The sequence below is a fragment of the Molossus molossus genome, unplaced genomic scaffold, assembly GCF_014108415.1.
Source record: "Molossus molossus isolate mMolMol1 unplaced genomic scaffold, mMolMol1.p scaffold_m16_p_8, whole genome shotgun sequence".
Taxonomy (NCBI): Eukaryota; Metazoa; Chordata; class Mammalia; order Chiroptera; family Molossidae; genus Molossus; species Molossus molossus.
The window spans coordinates 87,773,773-87,800,834 of record NW_023425402.1 but is presented as its reverse complement, the minus strand read 5'-3'; the positions used below and the strand labels follow the sequence as shown (position 1 = coordinate 87,800,834).

Below are 27,062 nucleotides of genomic sequence, written 5' to 3'. Positions count from 1 at the left end.
TTTATATGTTTTGCTCAGTTTTGCAGTGGATTAAGACAGGGAGTAAATCCAGTCTTTTTTATTCATTGTTTGCAAACCCTGTCTTCACTCTTGACCCACTCAACTATATCCCCCATGATGCTTCCAGAAGGATCATTCTAAAATGCAAATTTAAATATCTCACTTGCCCACTTAAAGTTTTCAATAGTCCCATAGCCTGGCAATATTTTATAGTCTTGGGTAAAGGCTAATATTTTAGTATGGCATGCAAGATATTCATGTTTCAAACCCTGCCTTATCTCTTACCATGCACCTACCTCACCTCTCCCCTCACCTTAAACTACCACCACATCTATAGTTCCTCAAATTCTCAGTCTTCATGCCTGTGGGCCTTTATACTTATTTGCTTCTCCATTTATCTAGAATACCTTATACCCATTCTTAAACTAAAATCTTGGAAATTATCTCAACTATCAATTCTTCCAGGAAGACAGATCTGACCCATAAATGCTACATTCAAGCCAAGTTTTGCAATTTGCCTTTGGAAATATGGTTAGGTCTTAAAAATTTATGTGTGTCCTTGCTAATTCATTTTTAAAATGAATATTTCTGCAGTTCCCATTTGCAGGGACAGATGTTCCTGCAGTCTATCAATGTGGTTCTTTCTACTGATAACATTCTGTTAACTTGTCCTTTGGTATGAAATGTATTCCAATTCCTTATCATTTTTTGCATATTCAAAATACCATATACTAACCAAGGTAGCACTTTATGTTTACAATTGAGATATTTATACCATCCTTATGTTACCATAATAAAAAAATTAATTCTTAGTTGCAGTTCAACTTGCATTTTTATTTCTTGTCATCACCCTTCCCACTTCCTAGTGGAAGTGTTAATGAGCAGTAAAACAGGCAGAAGACAGAGAAAGAAAAGCAAAGAACACGAATAGCGTGCACAATGTATCAAAGAGTAAAAATTTTTTTTTAAGTTTCTTATTCCAAGCTATCATCATTTGTATTTGCAACAGGTGAACTTTATTTTCTTTTCAATTTGATTTGGCTCCCTGTAAAAACTATTTACAAATCCATTAGCCAACTTGTCCTAATTGTCATTACATGTATAACATTCATAAGTGTCACTGAGAAATATAGATGATTGTGGTATACCATATAGCCTCAGTGTGCTGGCTATACTATGTAGACTTGTGTAAGTGCACTCTATCACATTCACACATTTCTCAGAAAGTATTCTTGTCTTTAAGTCACAAGTGATGTAGTTTCAGGCATCAGTCTTGACAACCAGAGTTTTTCTTGTTCCTGAGCCTTAGTTACTACCCTGTGCCCAGGTAATAAGATAGCTAGATGGCTACCTTATTTCTGCATGTGACTGAGTCCTTATCTTGGAGAACTACCTCCTGGCTTTTCCTTCCCAGGACCTTCTTTCCCTTGAAACCCAGGTGGCTGAGGCCCTGTTTAATGCTTGCAGACTTCCCTAAAGCTAAGTGTTTGCCTTTGTACATTTCTTACAAAGAAATTTCTTTCTGCTCAATCCAACATTTTAGAAAGACAACCCTGTCTCTTCATGTTTCACTCCAAACACATATCATTTTCTATATTCTGCTAAGTGGCTTCTTGTTTCCCATATTCCAAAGCTACCTCCCCACCACATCCCCTCTACGTCCATGCCCTATGTGGCTAACCAAGTTCCAGATCCCAGTCTCTCAGGCTATACTTAAGAAGGCTCCTTAGAGCTATGTGCTGAGGGAAAAGGGGGGCGGGGGAGTATACCTCTGAAATCCTATACTGAAAACATAATTTCTCTAGGTGTCCTATTCAAGACAACAGCCAAATATTAGGAAATTACTTTCCCTAATTCAAATATGTAATATATTCTCCTGACCAGAATGTCTTTTCTGAACCACAAGTACTTCCCAATGGCTCCTGCCTCCACCAAGAAGCCCTCCCTTCCGCTGCCAGGGCTGGGGGAACTTCCTAAGCTGACCCTCCGATAGATATTATCAGAGAAACAGTGTTATAGAATATTATTATGTCATTGACATAGCATCATTCCTCCTATCCTGAATCATTAAATACATAAGTCTGTAATTTGTAATAAGGCCCAAGAATCTAACCATCATTTATAATACTGTATCATTGGAATATCATTTTGATTTCCAAATAATCAATTTAAAAATAATTTTATTATGAGAAACTTTCTAATTCTGCTTCATAGGTAGCCAAAATTATTTCAACAGTAATAACTGTGCACATATATTGTTTTAAAATATGTCATTAGACATTAGAAGTGAAAGCAAGGACCCCCATTTAGGCAGACATGAAATGGTTAGTTGAATTTTGTTTTTTCTTATTATAGGCAAGCTATCTTATCATTCATGTTAGTTTTAATTCTATCATTGAGGCAGAGAATATAATTATTGAGTGAATATTTATAACTAATGAAAACAAAATTCTGGCTTAGCTTTCAGTCTGGAAAATAGTCTCTTCCCACCAAAAGCCAAGGATGGTACTCAGCAGTACTTATTATCCCTATTTCACAGATGAGAAAACTAAGAATAAAACAGAACTATCTGAATCTGAAACAAAATGGATACAAACAATGCTTCACACAGTACATATACTTTAATACAGTGTAAAGCATTAAAACAACCAATTCAATCAAAATTAAAATACAAAAAGAATCAAATTATAATAGTCCTAAAGGAAACCGTAGGAGAAATCTTAATAACCTTAAAGTGGAAAGACCATCTAAGAAGGACAAACCTAGCCCTGGCCAGTTTGGTTCAGCGGTTAGAGTGTTGGCCTGCGGTCCCGAGAGACCCGGGTTCGATTCCCGCTAAGGGCACGTACCTCGGTTGCAGTTTGTCCCCGGCCCTGGTCGGTCGTGCGGGTGGCAGCCACTCGATGTGTCCCTTTCACATCGATGTTTCTCTCTCTCTCTCTTCCTCTCTCTCCCTCCCACTCTACCTGAACAAAAAATGGAAAAATGTCCTAAGGAGGGGATTAAAAAAAAAAATAAAAAAAAAAAAGAAGGACAAACCTAGAAGCTATAAGAAAAGAAATAACGAATGAATGTGATGATATAAGAAACATATTTAAAAATTACTACATGGCAATTAAAGAGAAAAAGACATTAAAATGTCAAAACATAAATGACACACTAGGAATAAATATGTGTCACTCACATTCCAGAAAAGAGCTAATTTCTTTAATCTGTAAAGAACTTCTGCTAATTAATAAGGAATAAGAAAAAGACAACCCAATATAAAAGTGGACAAAAGTTAAGAACAAATAGTTCACAATAAAGTAAATGTCGATGATTTTAAGCAAATAAAAAGAGCCCCAACCTCATTCACAATAAGAGAAATTAAAAGTACAGCTGGGAACCATTTTGTACCTACAGAATTGGCAAATATCAAAGAGTGGATAATCTATTGTACTACCAAGGGTTTGAAGAAGCAGACACTCATATTTTTGTAGTGGGAGCAAACAGATAAAGCACTTTTCGAAGGGAATCTGGCAGTATCTATCAATATTTAATATGCACAAGAATTCTATACCTAGGTGAAATGATGAACATGCAGAGGTATTCATTGCAGCTTTGCCTGTTAACAAGAGACAGGAAACATAGGTAGGTAACTGCTTAAATACCAAGTACCAAGCAGCCATTAAAAAATGAGACAGGTCTACATGTGCTACTACAGAAGTCCTCTAGGCACACTGTTAACTGGAAAAAGAAAAAAAAACACAAAGTATAAGACAATGCATATGGTATTTTATTATTGATGGAAGAGAAAAAAAAGTGTCCATATCTGTATATTTTTAAATATACATAATCTCTTTGGGAGACAACATGAGAGACCAGAAAATGTAATTTCATTCCAGAAATAATCAAGAAAATAGGAAAAGGAGAGAATCTTATTTTTAACCATAAAACTTTGTACCTTTTTAATTTTAAATACATACCATATGCATGTATTAATTAAATATTGCAAAAGTTGGATGAAATCTGTTTGGTTGTTAATGAGCAGGGGTATCTGAATCATGTAGGACACAAAATGTGTAACTATTATCCTGGAGCCTAGAGTAAATGAACAAGTGAAGTAACATTCTTGGTAAGTTTTCTCCAACAAGCCCTTTTCTTACTTGGCTGTGATGACCCATGAACTTTAGGGCTTTTTTATAGATGAAGCGCTGTTTGCAGAATGAGATATCTATAACTTTTTCCCAGTTCCAGGTCTACACCTTGTGAAGTTGACCTATGTATATAGGTGTCCCCCAAAATGTATACACACTTTAACAGTGGATAGCTCGACTGATGTTTCTTTCTTACCAAACAGGTGGGTTGGATGAAGGGGTTTCATAGAAGACCCTCCTCGTTCACCAGACCTCACACCGCTAGACTTTTTTATGGAGATATTTAAAAGATAAAGTCTACACTACAAAATCAGCAACAGTCACTGAATTGAGAGTAGCCAGTGAACTCAAATACCAAACAAAATGTTTCTTGATGTTTGCATTTCCACTGCTGCACGTTATCACAGTGCCTGGACCAGATCTGAAATGTTTGAAAACGGGTACTGACAAAACAATGAAACAGTGTCTGTAGGTTCTATTACATTTTGAAAATGAAATGTATTTTAATAAATACTGGTTCTATAATTATTCAAAGGGTAAATGTAGTGCTCCCACTACATTTGGGGGGACACCCTATATATTGTGGTATATATATTACAGTTGTAGGACCTCTGCAGCCTACAACTGTAATTTTAAAGCATGCTCATAAATTCTTTGATAGCCTTTCTTTCAAGAGCTAGAGGTTAATTCCCCTGACCTTGAGTGTGGGCTGGACTTTAGTGGCTGACTTCTAATGACTAGAATATGGTGGGAATGATGGCATGTCACTTCCAAGACTAGGTAATAATAAACATTGTAGTTTCTGTCTTTCTCTTTTGGGTCACTTGCTCTGAGGAAAGGCAAAGTTTTCATGGCATGAGGACAGTTCCGTGGGGTGAGGAACTGAGGTACCCAGACCATAGTCCTATGGGAGCCACCTTAGAAATGAAGCCTCCAAACCCAGCTGAGCTTTCGACGATTGAAGCCCCAGCAGACACCTGTACTGCAACTCCATAGATCCAGAACCATCCTACTAAGCATTTTTGGAGTCCTGACTCTTAGAAACTGTATGAGAGAATAAACTTTTGTTGTTTTACGGTGCTAAATTTTGTTATAATTTATTCTGCAGCAGTGGATAGATAATATTTTTTGCTCCCCTCTACCCTGCACCTGCCCCCATGTGTCTTTAAGCTCACTACACAGGCCCTGCTTGCTCTTCTGTTTGGTCCATCTCCAGAGACAATGAACTCAGGTAGCCTCCAGAGCAACAAGTGAGAGAAGAGGAAGAGGTCAAGAGGTGATAATAATCACTATAGGTTCTGGCAGAAGAGAGAGACAACATGAGAGAAAAAACATGTCAGAACATTGCTTACACAATTCTCAAATTACTACATAATAACTTTTCTCAAAACCCGCTGACTCGAACAGATCTAGCTGGTTTCTTTCAGGATACTTCCCACCATTTACTTCCCACATTTCATTTTCATCTTCTTTTTCCCCACCCAGGTGGTAGTCACTCTAGCTTTTAGATATGAGCTGAAAATGTGGAAGAATTCAGGGTTTATATAACATTGCAACATCAACAAAGAAAAAAGATGCTAGCATAAGTAGCTATTTTTTTCTAAACTGCATGCTTTTTAAATATACATACAGTTTGTTCCAGTAAATCCTGCCACGCACATGTTGGGGTTATACAGTCAACAAAGTACGTGGCATTCAACTTTATCTTATATGACCTTCATAATCTCTCCCCCCCAATCCTCACCCCATGATTTAGTGAATGAAATTACACTTTTAAAAGAAGTTTTTTCAAAGGATAAGACTTTTTATTTCACACTAAGGGCCATTCTTAAACACACACAAAAGAAACTTCAAAATCACTTCCTTTGACATGTACATCTCTCCGCTATATAAATTTTGTTTGATTACTACTAGAAAAACAACACTGCCAGGCATTGTTTCTGCTGAGACACAACATAGTTTGTCTACTGGCCCAGTTGCTACTTCACCTGACAGAGGCAGGAAACCATTGCAACCTCATTCCTACCATCCAGCAACATTTGAAATCCCACCTCCCTGCCCAGAGAACTCATATCCAGAGTGACAGAGGTCGTACCCATAGCGCCACCCAGCTGCCACTGCCTCTCATCTACCATGTTTATTGGGCACTCGCCTAGATTCTGGATGGATGGATGGATGGATGCTGAAGAGTAATAATTTGTCAAGGTTTCCCAAAGTAGCAGATACTGTGTTAGGTTCTATATAAATGTCTTTTACATATATATTCTCGGCAAAAAATATAAGGAAACTGAGGCTCACAGAGGTATAATAACATGCTCAAGTTCCCACATTAGTAAGTAGTGTTTGCTACAAAGCCCATGGTCTTTCCAGGGCACCATAAATTTTATTCTACTATATAGTATAGACATGGCTGAAATAATATATTTAACAGGATATTTTAAGAACAGAAATATCCTGAGAAAAACATTTTAGGGAGCTACCATAACTTAAAGGAAATGGTTGATACTTAAATACCTTTGTTTTGCATCTATTTACACCAATAACCTACTAAACTACCAAGTGCCTCCTGTAGGACTTACCTGTCAGGAGGTCATACCTGAAAATAATTGGCATTCAGTCTTATAGCTCACTACAAATTAGTATGGGCCTGGTAAACAAACACACACAGATGCCTAGTTTTGAAATGAGGTTTGTTAGTTTTAACCCAAACTGATGGTCTCTAGGGCTCTGAACTCTGTATGAACTGTGAACAGGACAATGCAGAGGAAAGAGGTGCCTAGTTTTCAAGCCTGAAGGGTAAAGGATTACATTCTGGATCCACAGTTCACCATGGGAAGCCAGGTCTGAGAAGTAAGTCAATGGGCATCATTCTTTCTCAGATGTAAAAGCCTTTCAGCTGCGACAAGCCAGAGGTCCGTGAAGCAGTGGTCAGCTGCACTGCAATTTGTTTCTGAGATGACAAAGAGCAGAAAGTACAAACAGAGCAACGCTGGAGACCTCAGAGGCACTGGGCGATCCCACTGCTGCCGGGAGCCTGACTGGGTCGTGTAACTTCTTTGCTTGAAAGCCCTCAATCAAGCAGGACCTCTGCAGCCTACAACTGTAATTTCAAACCACAAAAGAAAACAGAACTCTCACAAACTTTTATTTTGCTGAGGAAGCGGATGATTTAAATAAGTCTGTTTGACACATGCCTATCTGACTTCCCAGTTCCCTTAGGTTTCCTGCAAGTCAGCCATAAAGCTATCCCCCCACTTGCTCTGACGGGATTTATGCATTCTACATCTGGTATTCAGCAAGCATATTTTTCTTCCTTTTTCATTGAACTTCTGCCCATACACACATACAGGGTCTCATTTTAATAGTGGGATTATTCCCTGTGTATTTAAATACACAGGAAACAGGAAATCATCTAAAAGAACACAGTGATCTCATGGTTATATCACTTTTCCCCACAAGCCCATTAGAGACAAAGACAAGATTCTGGAGCTTATAGCTTAAGAGTTTCTCAACCTGAGAGACTGACTGACCTTAAGTTCCCTCTCTGGTTCTTAACATAGTACAAATTAAGAAAATGAAATAGCACATTTATTCCAAGACACGGGAAAGAAAAAGATATTTTTTTCAAAATAAATCTGTATTTGGCTCTCAGAAATGTAAGAAGACACTCTCACATTTGGGTGGCTGACGAAGGAAGGAGTCAGAGGGTCTAGGGAAAGCCCTGCACTGGGAAAGCAGGACGTTCTGCAGATAGTCAGACATAGCTCCCAGCGGGCTATGGGTCCTCTCAGAGACGTATTTGGAATGTAGAATCCTATGTTTAATAGTACTAGTGTGTCTTTTCCATGTTCCATTTAATCCTCACAGAAAACAGATGAGTTAGGTATAACTAACTCCATTTTACAGATGAGAAAACTGAGCATAGACTCTTAAACTCTCAATGTATTGCAGGGGAGAGCATTTCTCCCAGTTAGAAATTCTCTGGCGGACTGGATCTCCCAGTGCTCTCACACCACACCCTGGGGAAAGGCCTGAGAACACACTCTTCTTTACAAACACTGGGAACAGAACTTCCAAGGCTCCATCGTGACTCTACTGCAATAGGGACCAGAGATGCTGAAATTAATGGTTCTGGAAAATGGCAGCTCAAGAAGTCCTTTCTCCTTCAAATAATAAATAAACTAGGTTCTGTACACCTCAATGTGTTCAATTACTTTCAAAATTGCCATCTCTTTTCAGTATGTAGTTCAGCTCTTGTTACCTGCATGTTTGATTACTCTGATTACATTATTCCCCACACATGCTAGAGATTAAACATTTGTGAAACCAGGACTCTTATGTTTTACCCCTGGAACAACTCCCCTACTCCCATATCTTTAGTAATGTCCAGACTTTCCCTCACCTTGTATGCATCAGACATTTTGTGGTTCTTACTCCATTTCCTTTTCTATGAATGTTCTCCTTTCCCACTCATCTAAAACCATTACCATCAAAACCTGATTTAAATCCTCCCTAAGAGGCTTCATTATTGGCCCCATGTGGATTTTTTTTTTTTTTTTTTTAATCCTCACCCGAGGACATTTTCCATTTTTTGTTCAGATAGAGCGGGAGGGAGAGAGAGGTAGAGAGAGAGAGAAACATCGATGTGCAGGGACACATCGAGTGGCTGCCACCCGCACGACCAACCAGGGCCGGGGACAAACTGCATCAGAGGTATGTGCCCTTAGCAGGAACCGAACCCGGGTCTCTCTGTACCGTAGGCCGACGCTCCAACCGCTGAGCCAAACCAGCCAGGGCCCCCATGTGGATTTTTAACTCCTTACACTTGCCCTCTAATCCAGTCTATGTAACCTTGGAACTATGTTATTCTCAGCACTTGGTAAGTAACCTCTAGCCTCTTTCCCTATAACGTTCTTTGTCTCCCTAACCTTATTAAAATTCTTTGCAGAGTGGAACAGCATCACTTACTCTTCTGAATCTTGAAACATAGTCATGGAGAGCCAGTGTCGTATTGGGGCAGGCTTGTGACTGACTACTGCGCTGTGCTGCGCATTTCTTCCCAACACAGTTTTCAATGACATCATGTTGGTCACTTGAACTTGGCCATTGTAGGAGTATTTATATCACAAATATTAGCAAATGCTACAAATCAAGGCTTCGTTTTCCACCTTTAGGGAGTCACTTTACCAGCACAGTCTCCTTGCTACTCGAAGTGTGGTTCACAGACTAGTTGCATCAACATCACTTGGGAGCTTGTTAGAAATACAGAGTTGAGCATCTCACATCATGCCTCCTGAATCAGATTTTGAATTTTTTAATAAGAGCTTTGGGTGATTTCTTTCCATCACATTAACACTTTGAGATAAAGAACTTCTAAAATCACCTCTTAAAGTCTAGAATTGATTCATTATACAAAGACTATGCTCAATAAGTGTTACATTGACTGAAATGTACAATGTGAAACTGTTGCAATTCTCAAGGCTGCTTGCCAAAGGGCAACGATTTATTTGTCTTATTTACAGTTACTACCATAAAACTCTAAATAATTTGTTTATAAAAGTTTGACATGGGACAATGTGCAATAGCTGGAAGAAATCTGAATTTTTAATATTATTTTAAGGACACATGAAACTAATGAAGGAAATTAAAAAGATTTTCAGACATGCAAAGTGGCAAAGCTTTGGGAAGAGGCATGGAAAATCTTTTCTTTTTACACACAACTTTGATGGATTTATGGTACCTAACATCTGCACAAATCAAAGAAATTTTAAAACCATGGGCTAGTAGTAAGAAAGCAGCTGTAGTGTTTCTTTATTAATGGCTTATCCAATAGGATAATTGTAGAGCAAAAGATCCTGGGTAAGATACTAAGAGGAGGCCCAGAAGCACATATGAATCTGCAATACCAAATTCCAATCTGCAGTGACAGAATTTTCTGAAGAGCTGCATATTTGTGAAAAAATGCTAAATTGTGAGAGCATGTGCTTCAGGGTCAAACTCTTGAGTTCAAATCCCAGCTCTACCACTTACTAGCTACATGATCCTAGGAAAGTTACTCTGTACCTCGGTTCCTGACCTATAAAATGGAAGTGTAAAAGGATTGCCTACACCATTGTATCTGGTGGTGGCAACAACCACGCCCTCTATTCACCTGTGGCTAAACATACTGACTGGAACCAGATTATCCCATTTGAAGCTTGGTCCTAACACTAAGTGTGTGACCTCGGGCAAGTTTCCTCTTTGTGAAAGGGCAATAGAGTTAAGTCAATCTATGTACAATGCTTGGAAGAGACCCTGGCCCAAAGCAAGGACTTTGTGAGTATATTACCAGTAAGTTTGAATTAAAAAAAAAATATTTTTTAGGAGTTTCTGGTCAAGATGGCAGTGTAGGTAAAAGTGTTATTTAGAACCTCCCACAACCACATCAAAATTACAACTAATCTACAGAAAAACCATCATTCAGAACCACCTGAAATCAAACTAAGCAGAAGTCCTATAACTAAGGATATAAAGAAGAAGCCACCTCCAGACTGGTAGGAAGGGCAGAGATGGAAAGGATTGGTTCCACACCCACATTTGATGGATAAAAATCAGGACAGATATCTCGGCTGTGGAGATCCCATCTGAGGAGTGAGGGGTCCCAGGCCCCCCAGCCCAGAGTTCCTGTGCTAGGAAGAGAAATTCCCAGAACATCTGGCTATGAAAAGCAGCAGAGACTGTGTCTGAATGAGAGAAGAAATGATGGAGTTCCAGGCATTCCTCTTAAAAGGCCCACATGCACAGACTAACTCAGACTCACTCACTCTGACCTCCAGGGCTGGGATAGCATCTCAAAAGGCACCAAGGACATATGAGGAAGAACGGAATTGTCTGGCTTCAGGACAAGGGTTGGAGGGACAGCTTTCTCCCAGACAGAAGTGCTGGCAGAGGCCATTGTTCCTTTGCTGAGCCCACCTCCAAAGAGCAGGCAGGTGGGCGCCAGAACTGAGTTTCCATCAATCTGGTTCACACTGTTGGCCCTGCCCTGGTGATTGCGTGAGACCCCATCCCACCCAACTTGTGGACCCATCCAAACCATTTCCAGTGGCTTTTCCATAAAAATGGTCTCTTTTGGCTCATTTTGGATTTTCCTAAAATCTCTCAAACAAGCAGCATCTGGCCTCTGAATACCCCATACCTCTTGCTAAGTGGCCCCAGGCCTGGCACTACTGGCAGCTGGCCTCAGTTTGCAGCTTGACCTCTCCTGGACACCCCCAAGCCCAACACAAGTAGCAGCCATCTGCAGACCTCTCTGTAGCTTATGTTGGGTGGTCCCAGGCAGGGCACAGGTAGTGGCTGACTTTGTACCACCCAGGAGGCCCCAGAGCTAGTGCACCAGGTAGACAGCTTCAGACCATGCAGGATTATAACCTAACCACCTCCGTGAGCAACACATTCAAGGACCAAACTCGGCAGGCACCAAAGCCCTGCTGAAGCGAGTCCTGCTCAATAGAGTCAGCCCCTACACAGCAGCTTCTCCATTGTAGTTGCAGCTGGTCTTTGCAGCCAATAGGCCTGGGGGTCAATTTTTCCTAGTGACATGCCAATAGCAATCAAGGCTCAACTACAACAGGAGGGTGAACACAGCCCACACAGAGGGCATACCTGAAGTGCCTGGCTTAGGTTACTAAAGAGGTAATGATACTGGGTCCTACCGAACACCTACTATGTAAGACAGTCCACTCGGACTGAGAGATGTAACAGCTCTACCTAACACATAGAAACAAACACAGGGAAGCAGCCAAAATGAGGAGACAAAGAAACAGGTCCAAAATGAAAGAACAGAATTCTCCAGAAAAAAAAAACAAATGAAATGGTGACAAGAAAACTATCAGATATGGAGTTTAGAACAGTGGTTATAAGGATCCTCAAGGAACTTAGTGAGAACTTCAAAAGCATAATGAAGGACATGGAAACCATAAGAAAAGAACCAGTTAGAAATGAAGAACATACTAACTGAAATAAAGAAGGAATTAACAGTAGAGTAGATGAAGCTGAAGACCAAATCAGTGATTTGGAAGATAAGCAGAAAACACCCATTCAGAAAAGGAAAAAGAAAAAAGAATTTAAAAAAAAAATGAGGATAGTATAAGGAGCCTCTGAGACAATTTCAAGTGTACCAACATTCACATCATGGAGGTGCTAAAAGAAGAAAGAGAGCAAGAAGTTGAAAACCAATTAGAAAAAAATATTGATGGAAAACTTCCCTAACCTGGTGAAGAAAACAGACATACAAGTCCAGAAAGTACAAGAAGTCCCCAACAAGATGAAACCAAAGAGACTCACACCAAGACACATCATAATTAAAACGCCCAAAGTTAAAGACAAAGAAAGAATCTTAAAAGTAGCAAGAGAAAAGCAGTTATGTTTATTGCAGCATTCTTTACAACAGTTAAGAAATGGAAGCAACCTAAGTGCATCAATAGATGAATGCATAAAGAAGAAGTGGTACATATATACAAGGGAATATGATTCATCCATATTCCTCATTCTAAAATAAGAATGAAATCTTGCCATTTGCAACAACATGGATGTACCTAGAGGGTATTATGCTAAGTAAAATAAATCATACAGAGAAAGACAAATGCCAGTTGATTTCACTTATATGTGGAATGTAAAAAAAACAAAATAAACAAACAAGCAGAACAGAAACAGACCCATAGATTCAGTGAACACTTTGATATTTGCCAGTTGGGAGCGGGTTTGGGGGAGTAGGTGACAAAAGTAAAGGGATTTAGAGGTACAAATTAGTAGTTACAGAATAGTCATGCGTATATAAAGTCCAGCATAGGGAATACGGTCAATAATATTATAATAACTATGTATGGTGTCAGATGAGTACTACATTTATTGGGGTGGTCGCTTCGTACATCAACCCTAATTTTAAAATAAAATAAATAAATACTTTTTTTTAGATTTCAATAATATCCATCTGTCATAAATCAAATCAGCTTGAGTTGGAGTAATTAAAACGATATACATGTCCACAACTTTGAAGCGTCAAACATCAGCTTTCAAAACCACCGATTCAGGAACATTTTTAGTAACTATATAGGGGTATTACAGTCAAATGCAGTGCTTCTCAATGTCTTCTGGAGAACTTTAAAAAACACTGATGATTGGGTCTCACCCCCCGAGATTCTGAAGTAATCAGTCTGTGGTGTGGCCTAGGCATCAGAAATCCTGAAATCTCCCAGGTGATTTTTATGTGTGGCTAGCATTGAGGACTACTGGCCCAAAGGTATGATAAAGTAGATGTAAGAAACAAGCATGCAGTAATTTGGCATAAGCAGATTGACAAACTAGAATGACCTCCATGTGGCTATTAGTTTTTTGTTTCTAGGGTTGGTCGGTTAGCTCTGTAGATCTGGAATCTTGATAAGGGTATGTTTATGCAAGGTCCATCAGTGGGGGTTACAGAGAGGAGAAGGTCACTCATCAAAGACTGATCTGACTAGAAAGTTAATTAATCATTTACAAGAAGTATGATCACTTTCCAGAAGAAATACCTACTAAAAAGAACCAAGTTGACATCCCAACTACTTGACAAACCTATGAAATCTTTAAAAAAAGGTCCAGAAGTCTGGAGGAATGGCATGACCCTGGAGCAGTAATAAATTAGTTTCTAGATTTTAGACTAATGGTTTTCAAATTTTGCTAAATATTAGCATCATTTGACCTGGGTCATACTGCGGACCAGTTACATCAGAATCCTTGGGGGTTGGATCCAGGCATCAGTACTTTCTAAAAACTTTCCAAATGATTCCAAGAGCAGACAATTTTGGGAACTCACAAGACTATTATTCCCACATGGTTCTCAACTTCCTGTTTTCCATGCTTCATTTCATTTGATAATGCTTAAATTTACATTAAAAGTACTTGATTGATAGGAACATGTTAATGTGTTCTAGCCACCCCCATCCCCACACACAAAAAATAACTACAAACTTCCTTTAAGATACAGGTTCTTTTAAAGAATGAGAACATAATTATTTATTGAATTCTTTTTGTTGTTGTTGTTGTTATCCTCATCCGAGGACATTTTTCCATTTTTTGTACAGACAGAGTGGGAGGGAAAGAGAGGAAGAGAGAGAGAGGGAAACATCGATGTGAAAGGGACACATCGAGTGGCTGCCACCCGCATGACCAACCAGGGCCGGGGACAAACTGCAACCGAGGTACGTGCCCTTAGCAGGAACCGAACCCAGGTCTCTCCGGACCGCAGGCGGACGCTCTAACCGCTGAGCCAAACCGGCCAGGGCTATTTATTGAATTCTTATAACCACTAAGCATAATACAAGTATTCCAAATATCAGAGTTGTGGAAAGTATTGGTTCATGGCTGATTTCAGAAGACAGGAGTTATTTATTTGAAATTAATTTGCATTTATAGTATATATCTTATGTAATTACAGTTAAAAGTAAAATAAGTCCTTTCATGACACCACATTGCAATTATATATCACCAGTGATTGGCATGAACAAGTAGCAGTGCCTCTTGTCACCTAATTATAAGAGAAAATGCTCTTTCCTTTGAAGAATTGGTAGAGAAAAGAGAACTTCTGCATTTCTCACCTGTTAATTACCAAGTGCAGTGAATTGCAAATAATAGGTACTCAGTAATGCTTTTAGAATTAAATTGTCTTAAAACCTTTCCTTCTAAATTGAGTTTGGACTGCAACAAGACAGTGATGAGTTAAACAACACTGCCACTTTTTTGGTCTAATATCAATAGAATAGAAATTATCTAAGAGAACCCTGGTAGGAACATGAATAGGAAGCCAGCAAGAATTTCACAGTAGTTTAAGACTACTTTGTGACTTGGGTAAATTAATAACCCTTCTGTATCTCAGTTTTCTCCATCTGCAAATGAGAGGTGATACCAGTGATATCGCAGGGTTCTTTAGGTATTAAATGAGATATTTGTGAAGTATAAGAACATAGTTTGACATAAGGCAATTATACAATAAATGTTAGATATTATCTTTATTAGTGTAATATCATCCAATATGTTATAAAAATCTGGCCGGAAATAAAATATTGTACCATGTGTTTTACCCACAAAGTATGAGGGAGGAGCATTTGGAAAATGCCCCAAAGTATTTGAATTTAGAGTTAAAGGTCACTTACATACACTTATGACTGGAAAGGACTTACTTAACCTTACCTGAATTTTATTTTCTTTATAGACTCTGTTACTATAAAAAGACATCCCTTAAATTTCAACCAAATTATACATCCCAGACTCTTTAGAACAGTGTGTTTATTTTTAATTTGAAGGTGCCCTTGGGTGTTCCCATGTTCACAGGCAAAACCAAAGACCTCAGAAGTGCTCAAGGCTTGATTGGCCAGTTTGTGTTGGAATGCAATTTGCATCCCATACCTTCCTAGGCTCCCATGAACTAGAGCTCAAACATTTCCCTGTGAAAGTGGCTCTGAGAATCAGCTGTTTATTAGTTAATTTACTCAAGACCAAATTCTAAGCAGACAACCACAAAAGTAGCTAATTTTCCCCACTGGTTTAAGGAAACTTTCTTTGTTGGCTCAAACACATTCCTTTAAGATTGTATCTATCATAGTAATTCTGTACTGCTTGAAATAAAATCTTTCTGTTCTCCTTCAGTTACCTTGGACCTTGTATAAAATCTCTCTAACCTTATAAATTCAGGAATCTTGAATAAAAGAATTAAGCAGAATACAAATTCTGTTTTCCTGGGTACTTAGATACTTTTAAATTAAATCTAAAATACTATATAAGTATTCTTATGCTAATGTGTCATTTTCTTTTTCTCAGTCATTCTTCCATTAGGACATATTTATTTGAATGCCCAGTTCTGTGTATAGCCTATGAAGAAATCCAAGAAGCTTAAGAAATGGCCACACAAGAGACATATGAAGAAATGCTCAACATCACTAATCATCAGAGAGATGCAAATTAAAACAACAATGAGGTATCACCTCACACCTGTCAGAATGGCCGCCATCAACAAATCATCAAACAACAAGTGTTGGCGAGGGTGTGGAGAAAAGGGGACTCTAGTACACTGCTGGTGGGAATGCAGACTGGTGCAGCCAGTATGGAAAACAATATGGTGCTACCTCAAAAAATTAAAAATTGAACTTCCATTTGACCCAGTGATCCCACTGCTGGGAATATACCCTAAGAAGCCTGAAACACCAATCAGGAAGAATATATGTACCCCCATGTTCATAGCAGCACTATTTACAATAGCTAAGATCTGGAAACAGCCCAAGTGTCCACCAGTAGACGAATGGATAAAAAAGCAGTGGTACATATACACAATGGAGTACTATGCAGCGGTAAGAAAGAAAGATCTCTTATCCTTTGAGACGACATGGAGGGACCTGGAAAGTATTATCCTAAGTGAAAGAAGCCAAGCAGAAAAAGACAAATACCACATGATCTCACTTATATACGGAATATAATGAACATAACAGTCTGAGGAATACAGTAGACCCAGACACATGGAAGTAGGGCACAGACTGACATCCCTCAGAAGAGGAGATGGGGGGTGGGGGGGTGGGAAGAGATAAACCACAGAACTTATATGCATGTATGCATGACCAATGGACATGGACAACTAAGCCAGGGACAGGGTGGAGGGGGGGTAGGGTGGGGGGTGCCAATGGGGTAAAAAGGTAAAATATCTGTAACAAAAAAATAAATAAAAATTCATAAAAAAAAAAAAAAAAAAGAAATGGCCACAGATCTAAAGTATTTTATAATTTCACAAGAAAACAAATAAAAGCCAGAAAGCAATTACAACAAAATATGATTAAGTCAAGTAGATGTCAAAGGAATTCAGATAAGGAGTTGATTAGAGGTTTAATTTGGTCCCTGCAGGGAAAAAAGCATGGAAAAGCTTACCGTCATCAAACCCTCAAATTCTGCAAAGTTAGAGTAAATTTGCAACAGGCAGAGATACTTTGAGAGATTATTCAAATGGAGAGAACAGTAGAAACCAAGCACTACACATTTAGATAGTCAGAAAATAGCAGGCAGTTTTTTCAGGTAAAATCATGGAATGCAACATTTCCAAACATATAGAAATAGGGACAACAAGTATATTAGATATTACATATACAGCAGAACTCAAAAGCAAAAAGGAAAATCTTCACATAGAAGGAATATAACAAACATCAGGAACAGGAGAGATTATAGGTCTCAAAGTCTGGGGTTTTCAAGGCCAGAATCTGGGCCAGGGAAGTGTGCTCACAGTAGGAATCAGAACTGGACTCCCTGTGCAGAATCAAGAGAACTCCAGAAAGCACTGCACAGCCATGGAGGAAGCAGAACATCTGCATATCTAAGGTAACCACTGGCCATGAGCCAACAGCCCCATCCTGTAGATGGAGAGGAAGTCTTCGAGAAATATTAGAACCCAAGACGGAGCTGCACGTGGCAGTGGGAACTGAATTCTCACTACCAATGTCTCTGAGATTTGCAGGCTGAAAAACTAACACAAGAAATAATTCACAGTTAGTGGGGGCTTGAAGGTACTGATACAAGCAGCAGTGGGAATCACTGCAGGGTAGTTATCTAAAGAAAACACACAACCTAAAACAAAATAGGACGTTCAATATAAAAGACAGCGCATAAGATGTGAGGAGCTAGCAATTACGGAACAATACAGAAGGCAGTTTAGAACAAGTATGTTTACAGTGTTTGAAATATAAAAGAACTCGCATCTGTGAAATAAAAACAGGCTCTAAAAAGCCAAGTAAAAGTCAGTCATTAATTTTTTTTAAATTTCAGCACATTGATTATACAGAAGATAAGTCATAGTTGGAGATAAATTAGAAGATAGAACAACATCTCTGTAGCATGCTGGAGAAAGATAAAGCATTGGAGGATATAAAAAAAAGTTTGGTCTCATTTATTTGTGGAATATAATGAACAAGGTGGGCTGAGGAATAAAATAGACCCAGAGATATAGAAAGGAGTGTGGTTCAGACTGACAAACCTCAGGGTAGGGGGCTGGGGGGGACTGAGGCGATGAAGCAAAGAACTTATATGCATATATGCATAACCAATGGACATAGACAACAATGTATGGGGGTGGGGGGCAGGATGCGGAGGAGTGTGTCTAGGGGGGAAAAGGAGATACATCTGTAACAAAAATAAATTAATAAAAATTGAAAAAATAAAAATTATAAAAAAGTTAGGAATCACAGAAACTCTAACAACTGCTTCAGAAAAATTCTAAAGATGTAAGCAAAATGTTGATAGTCAATATTCTAAGATGCAATGATGGATACTTTTCCAGAAATTAGAAGATATAAGTCCTCAGACTGCAAATATCCACCAGGAGTCAAGAAGAATAAGTAGAAATATGAGAGGAAAGATCTAAGTGATCCCCCCCCTCCCCCATCCCACAACACACACCAAAAAAATTGTGTCAAAGATTAGGCAGTAATGTGGTTGGGAAAATCATTTGGGGTCAGATTACAGAAATGCTGGACACCAGGCTAAGGACTGTATCTTGTAGAAGGTGGGTGCTATTAACAAATCTGTCTGTGGCTGGGCCACTACCAAAAAAGTATTCTTTACGACATTTGAAACAGGAGGCAGCAGTGATACTTTCCATTAAAGAATAGTTTTCTATCCAAATTCTTGTCTTACATCTTTTCTATATTTTATATTTTTATTTATATTTTAAAGAGTCAAAGTCTTTCCTAATATTCTGAAATGTTACTTTCAAATATTACATGTACAAGAGCTATTAAATTCTAAAGATGTAAAAAACAAAAAATCAAGGCACTACAAAAATAAATCCATAAGAAGCCATTTAGTTTATATTCATTGACCAAACTTTGTCAAATGAATTGAATAGATAAAAATCTATTGCTTTTAATGATCTCCAGAAAGGTAGACATTTATTCATGCACTTGTTAACAAGGTTGAAGGCCAAGTACAGGCCAGTGTCTGAGATAACTGGGCACTTTCTCGCAGTCTAGTGGGGAGACAACCAAAGTATGCATTACTACAATAATGTGAGTCCTCAGAGGAGATCTCATAACCAGTGGAGATTGGGGAGACTTCTAAAAAAATGGTATAGTGGCACTGGCCGGTTTGGCTCAGTGGCTAGAGCACCGGCCCGTGATCCTGGGAGACCCGGGTTCGGTTCCCGCTAAGGGCACATATCTCGGTTGCAGTTTGTCCCCGGCCCTGGTTGGAATTGTGCAGGAGGGAGTTACTCGATGTGTCCCTTTCACGTCGATGTTTCTCTCTCTCTCTCTCTCTCTCCCTCTCTCTCTCTCTCTCTCTCTCCCTCTCTCTCCCTCTCTCTCTCTCTCTCCCTCTCTCTCTCCCTCTCTCTCCCTCTCTCTCCCTCCCACTCTATCTGAACAAAAATGGAAAAATGTCCTTGGTGAGGATAAAAAAAAAAAAAAAATGGTATAGTGAAACTGCATCTGAAAAGTTGAATTAGCTAGGCAGAAGGCATTCTCAACCTCAGGACACAGTAAATGCAAGTTGTTTGTTACGTCAGAAGCACACAGAACAAATGGAGACATCTGCAAATGGAGCCGGGGAGAGGTCAATAGAGGTCCATTATGAAGTGTTATCTCAGTGCCATCCTATAAAGTTTAACTTTACAGTAAAGGTGATAGGAAGTCAATAAATGCCCTGTACAAGCAAATGCCAGAATCAGATTTGTGTTTAAGAATGATCACTTTGGGAGCAATGTGGAGAGTGGATAACAAAGGGTAAAGAGCTAGGGAGACCAAAGGGAAGATGAATACAATAATCTAAGTAAGAAATGATAAAAACCTCAACTGAGGCTTCCTAACATTGCAGATGGAGAGGCAATGTGTGTTTTTGTTTGTTTGTTTGTTTTGTTTGTGGTGTGAGACTCTCTTTTGCAAATTAAATCTTATGTGAACCTACAATATAAAACAAACAACTGCAGAGCTGATGGAGGTGTAAGATGTGCGTCACTCTGCCTCTCTTTCCTTTTGCATCCTGCAGCCCCTCCTGAGGTCCCTCTGAGAAACACAATTTGAAAAACACTGCACTAAAGAGAGATGTTTAAGAGGTAGAATCAGTGTTTCCACCTACTCTGTTCATTAACTCTTCTAGTGTCTAATATTCTTCACTATCTAAAGTAAATCTCTCCAAGAGTTCATAAGAGGCATCGAATAAATATTGCACTCAATAAATCTCTCAGTGTGTCTCGTCTCTGCAACCAACATCAAAACCCAATTAATTATAGTCTTGTGTAGGCAGACATTCTGATCTTCTATTTCCTGAATCAATCCAGGTGTGATGACTTTGGATTCAGAGTGCGTAGACAATTCAACATTTTTAGATCTCGCCTCTTCTCATTCTATATCCTCTCCTTGAGAAGAACTGTCCACCTGCATGTCTTCAATCTCTAGCTATAATTGCATAATTGTATACAAGTATCAATAGCTAGTCCTGTTTTGAGCTTCAGACCTGCACTCACTACTGGATATATTTAATTAGGTTCTGCAGATGCCAGCACTGGACAAAATGAATCTTATCACTCTCTACCCCACCTACTTATGCCTCTGCCAGTTTTACTTACTAAGTTGAGTACATTGACCCCACTTAGTACTTACCCAATAATCATCCTTTTTTGCTCCTCTCTCCCTCCCCACCAAATTACCTTGGTTATTTGTTGTTTCCAGCACTTTAAGACGACTCAAAGCTGACTGCATCCTCTCCAGCTCCATAGCAGCTTCCATCTAGTTACCTGAACCTACTGTAACAGAGACTGTGATGCTCAGCAAGCATTCCATGTGCATTCCCCCACTTCCCTCCTTCCTGGGGTTAGGCACAACCATGTAACTGGAGGTGAGTCCAGGAAGAAATGGAATGTGTCACTTTCATCCCGGGGCCTAAAAGAGCCAGTGCACAACCCTGTCATTGCCTCTTTCCCTGTTGCTGTAACTAAAGAGCCATGTACTCCAGATGGTGCAGCCAAAATGTGGCAGAGCCTGAGTCCCTCAGTGATGTGATGGAAGAGAGTCCCTGATGACCTGTGCAGGGCATATAGAAGGAGTGAGAAATATCCTTTGGTTGTACTAAGCAACTGTGATTTAAGCACTGGTTGTTAACACTTCTGGGCACAGCTTATGCAAACACTTACTGATTGGTCTCCTCTTCAGGACAGCCTGGCTTTAGTCTTCTGCACAACCTTAAAAGTGATCTTTCTAAAATGAATGATAACCATGTCATAAACACTTCACTCCTATGTCCTGCACAAAACTCTTCAGTGGCTTTTCCTATCACCTACCCATATATTCCAAAGTCTTGGAATATACTTTGGTCGATGAAGACTTTGGCTGCCACTACCTGCCTTACATTTTCATCTCCCAATGGCCTTGAACACTCTCGCTGAGCCCACCTGTGTGCACATCCTCAAGTGAGCTTGTTCATGCACTCTGGGCCTTGAAGAGTGCCGCTGACTACATGTATCATTCTCCCCATTCTCACCCTATTCTGCCTGGAAACACTCCTATCCCTTACTCGGGACTCATCTCAGACATACTTTCTCTGTGGATGCCATTCCCGACTCCTAGAGGTAGAGGTAACCCCACAACATCCCGTGCTGAGCTCCAAAACACATTACATGGAAGCACAGTTCTGTTTTTCTTTCTTGTTCCCTATTCCCCTATCTTTGGTCTATTCCATCCTACCACTACTTCCCATTTACACAAAACTCCTCATAATGAATGCCATGAAAACAACCAACCAAAAAATAAATTAAACACAAAAATCAACACTAAAGCTTTCATTGAATTTTACAAAATAATGTAATAGGTTGCTTTCCTTTCTTTTCAACTTAATTTATTGAAAATAGAGAATGTAGATACCACAGACTAACTCTATATACATTTAGATATTTAGTTCATTTTTTTAGTGATGGGAATAATTATACAGAAGAAGAGGACCCGAGGAAAAGAGGAATTCAGTTGATGTCTAATTTTATCTATCTGCCTATAATTTGCTACTAATGTGCTGAAAGCCCAAGCAATCACCATTACCTACATCTAAACTGAATGTATTTGCAGCTTTTATAATAACATTTTTGGCTTAGTAATGTGGAATATTTGCTTTTTAAAAATTAGAAAGTTTTATGTTCTCTTAGTCACGACGATTGTTTTTATTAAAGAAATAACTTAGTTTAAAAATACATTAATTTCATCAATTATGATTTATCACAAAAATGTTTTATGCTTTTTAATGAAGTTGCATAGAAAATATGTCCTGAGAAAATGATAAATTGATTTTTGCCTTATTTCTGACCACCACGTATAGGAACTATATCCAAGAAGTTAATTTTACTGCTTTAATTTTCTGCCCAGTCACTTCTAAGGATTTCTTTTTATTTTCTAAATTCTCAATATTTTCATTGATTTTTTAGAGAGTAAGGAAAGGAGAGAGGGAGAGAAACATCTATCAGCTGCCTCCCCTATGCATCCTGACTGGGGATTGACCCTGCAACCTAGGTATGTGCCCTGACTAGGAATAGAATCTACAACCCTTTGGTCTACTGGATGATGCCTCAAACAACTGATTCACCTAGCCAAGACCTAAGGAATTCATATCTAGGGATCCTTAAAGTCACTTGCTTTCAGCTGCAAAATGTGAAAGTTTCTGAAACTCAAGGTTTTATGGCTTGAAAAAAGTCTAAAGACTCAAGGAGCTATGATTTTTTTAATTCTTTGTTGTTTGACTCCAAAGCAATTGCATACAGAACAAAACTTCAAAAAACAGCAGAAAGAGGGAAAAGACCAATTTAGAAATTAAAATCAGTTCATGTATATTAATCAGTGAAGGAATCAACTGACACATTGTTAGGACCAGTTAAAATGAAATAAGATCAGAATGTGTGTAAAATTCTAAATTAATGGAATTTTTCCCTCTGTGGCAATGAGGAAAGGTAGGAACTAGACTCAAGTGGTAAGGCTACCCTTACTTCTCACTTCTACAATTTGATATTTGTCCATCTATTTATTTTTGCAGATAAACATTCCTACATGAAGTGGCATTTATGGACCAATTATATTGTATGAAATATTGTGATAGTTCCCTTAGTTTTAATAATACTTGACCTAGTTCCTGATTAAAATTTATAGGAATTCTTAAAACATTAATATATCAAGGCTTAAATTCTTAAATACTTCAACAAAGATCATTCAGAAGAAACTCCAGGGAAAGAACCAGTGACCCCGGTGATTCCATTTGCTGATTTTCCCTGGTATTCCTTGTTCTCCACATTTCATCCATTTAACTGTAATTTACAAACCTTCTCATTAGCTTGGACCATTTTGGCAAGGATTTGATTTGGCAGCTTAACGTATAGCCTTTTTCTGCCCTTGAAATGTAATACAGTACTCTGTAGCCATAATACATAACCACCTTTCATGACCCATATGAAATACGCAAGTACAAATGTAAAAAAGTTGGAAGGAGATAGAAGGGAAGGGGAGTGGATATTGGAGAGAGAGAGCATATCCACAGCTCTCGTCTCTTGTCCTGAAGTCCAGCACATGAAAGAGCCTTGGGCAGGTTGGGTGCCAGCTGGCCAGCAGCACGGGTGACTGCGGAGGCAGAGGCCACTCCACAGACCTGCATCCTCTTTAATCCCAGAGCTCATTATGCAGTCGCCTCACTTGGCCTTCCTTGTGCTCTGTTTTCCTCATTTTAGTACAGAGGAAACCAACACTAAAAATGTTTTCTGCATATCACATTAACTTTATTTCATCCTGATTTACACTTCTCTCGCGCGGAGAAAAATGAAATATGGTTTGGTTCTCTGATTTGTCTCCATTAAACTCTGTTCTCTGTCAGGTCACTTAATCCCAGAAAGTTCACGGTAGGTGTACGTGTACTGTTTCATGTTATTCTGTACCTTGTCACTTTTGTTTCCTGTTTGAATCTTGTTTTGTTGGTTCTACTTCAAATTATGAAATAAATTGCTCCCCAGATGACATGACATCATGCATTTTTAATGGATATGACATGGAAATTAAATGCTTTTAAACTCTTCTGAAACAGTAGTAAGATGAATCTGTTACCACACTGATTCCATTTCTAGTAGAATATTTAATTTGAAAATTTATAGCAACATGTCAGTAAATGGCAGGCTTCCAGCTAGCACTTGTGGAAACCTTCTGGAAAAAAAAAGTGTGAATGGTAATGCATGATGCTCTTGTCCACCTGATCACCCTTTTGTTTATATGACATACGATGGCTCCTGAAGGACAGAAAATGACTTTTCCCTTCCACAGCTCCAACATCTGGCTCAGTATCCAGAGTATAGTGGGTGCCTAATAAATGTTGACCGAAAGAATGAATAAATAAATGATGGAACACATAAACTTGAATACTCACTATGGATGGTAGAAATGATGAAGAATCTCTTTTTCCATCTTCTCAAGATAAACACCTTAATATAATAAAAAGGTTTTTCTTTTCTTAAAAAAAAAAAAAGAAAAGAAAAAGAAAGTTCACAGTTGAATAGTTTCCATCTCTCTAAACTTTCTGGATAAAGTGTCCTTTGGCAACCACTCATAGCTAATTCCCTACTGCTCCCACCCCTACCCAAAATTAGTTTCAGACCCCTAACCTCTTTGCTGTTCCCTGAAAATATGCCAAGAACACTGCCACTCCAGTGCCTTTGTTCCTCCTGGTCTCCTATCTGGGTCACCTTTCCTTTCAATATCCCCCTGTCATGCTTCCATTCAGGTCTCTGGTCAAGTATAACCTCAGAAATGTCATCCCTAATCCTCTTACTTAAAGAGCACACTTTCTGATCCCTTTCCAGTAATCATTGCCATGTGACATCATATATGTTAATTTATTTATTTTCTGTCTTCTCCCTTAGGACATGAACTCCATGAGAACAAAATCTTACCTATTTTGCTCACTGCATGTCCTCATGTCCTCTTCAGTGTCAAGAAGAGTACCTATCAATAAATATTTGGTGAATGAATAAATAAATGTAGGACTTTTTCACTTAGCAAGATGTTTAATGAAGAGGTAGTACCTACGGAAGACAGAAAACTAGTTTGGGGTGAGAAAGATTCAGTTCTACCATTTACTAATCAAGACCTTGGATAACTTATTTAACTTCACTGGGTCTCAGATTTCCTCTCAATAAAAAAGGTGTTATGGTTCCTGCACTGAGGGAACATAAGAGATCAGCAGTTTCAGAAATGACAGAGACAGAAATGGACATGTTTTCCAAAGCATAAAGTAATGCCTACCTGGTGTTAAGGAACACTAGTCAGGAGTAGAGTGAGATTTCTAAAACTCTATCTTATCTGTCATTTTGAATTTTATTTCTCAGTTTTCTTCAAAGCAATTAATTATTGTAGCAAATTAATTCAATTTAATAATCACAATCTAAAAACCGCAAAAATCCACAGAAAATCTTGAAAGGTCCTTGATTTCATTTAGAAGCAAGAGGTTCAGAACAAGTTTTCCTTGCTGTCTCCCCTGCATCTTTTAGCAACTCCTCTGTTGCTCTCCAGGAGATTCTGGAGGGGATTTGAACCCAGGACTCCTCTTTTCCACTACAGGGTAGATATGTGACCTGGGCTGGCCAGTTAGTATCCTTTAATCTGGGACTGATATTGGCACTGGCAAAAAAGTGAGTCTCTACCCTGGCCAGTTTGGCTCAGCGGCTAGAGCGTCGGCCGATAGACCAAAAGTCGCGGGGTTGATTCCAGCCAAGGGCATGGACTTCGATTGTGGTCCTTCCCCGGCCCTGGTCGGTGTCATGTGGGAGGCAACCAATCAATGTCTCTCTCTCACAGTGATGATTCTCTTTCTCTTTCTCAATTTCTCTCTCTCTCTCTCTCTCCCCCTCCCACTCTGTCTGAGATATTTGAAAAAAATATCCTCGGGTGAAGATTAAAAATAAAAAAATGTGAGTCTCTTTCTTTCTGAGAAGTCCATGCATGCTGATTACCCTATTTTCAGCACATGGAAAGAAAGAAACATTTTAGGTAGGAAAGTTGTCAACACAGTGAAAGTAGAAAGAAGAAGTCCTGATGACATTAAGCCTGTCTGAATTCAACTCTAACTTTTATACCCAGACCTTTCGAGTTGTGTGAGCCAATAATCATTTCTTTAAGCTAGTTTGAGTTGTTAGAGGCATAATACATACAGAAGAATATGGAGAAAACTGTGAGTCTGTGTTCTGCTCTGGAGAAAATAAGACAAGACTTGACCCAAAGCCCAGCAATAAGGTGAAAAAAAGTTTAACTAATTACTGCATTTTATTAAAGAAAAGTCATTTTGCTCCTGACAAACACCAAGTCTTTTTTTCATCATGCTCTTGCTTCCAGCCCCAGGCTGGAGGAGCCCCAGTGGAATTTTAGAACTGAATAAATTCCTGATATCACTGGCTGGTGAGGAATGATGTAAAGATAGAAGTCCCAACACAACTGCAAGAAAGAAGGAAGCCACATTCCTCTAATCCAGGCTTGGATTTTGAATACATTTCACACATAATCCCTGACACACTAAACAAATTAATTCTGAAACACTATTTGTTCAAGTCAATTGAGTTCAACAAGTAATCAGGTTGCTTACAAGCAAGCATTTGAAACTTACTACATTCCTAAATCGGGGACCATCAATAATTTTTACCACTGTAAACATGTGTGCATGTGATATGATTAATTGTTCATTCTCAGTTACAAAAGAGTAACAGATTTCAAAGTGTGGCATAGAAAACCTTGGAGGTCCCTGAGACCCCTTCAGAGAATGAATCCATGAAGTCAAAAATACTTTCATAATAGTTCTAAGAATTTATTTACCTTTTTCACTCTCATTCTTTTTCAAGTGTATAGTAAAGTCTAATGATGTATGACATCATAATGCTGA

General features: G+C 38.8%; 1 protein-coding gene across 1 annotated transcript in view; it reads right to left on the bottom strand.

Annotated features, from left to right (window-relative positions):
* Positions 1 to 27,062, bottom strand: part of PDE7B (phosphodiesterase 7B) — a 465,832-nt gene that overhangs the window by 424,473 nt on the left and 14,297 nt on the right. Inside the window, exon 2 of the mRNA XM_036247767.1 lies at positions 24,561 to 24,598. Within this exon, the coding sequence (XP_036103660.1) occupies positions 24,561 to 24,598 (38 nt within the window). The remainder of the gene's footprint in view (positions 1 to 24,560; positions 24,599 to 27,062) is intronic.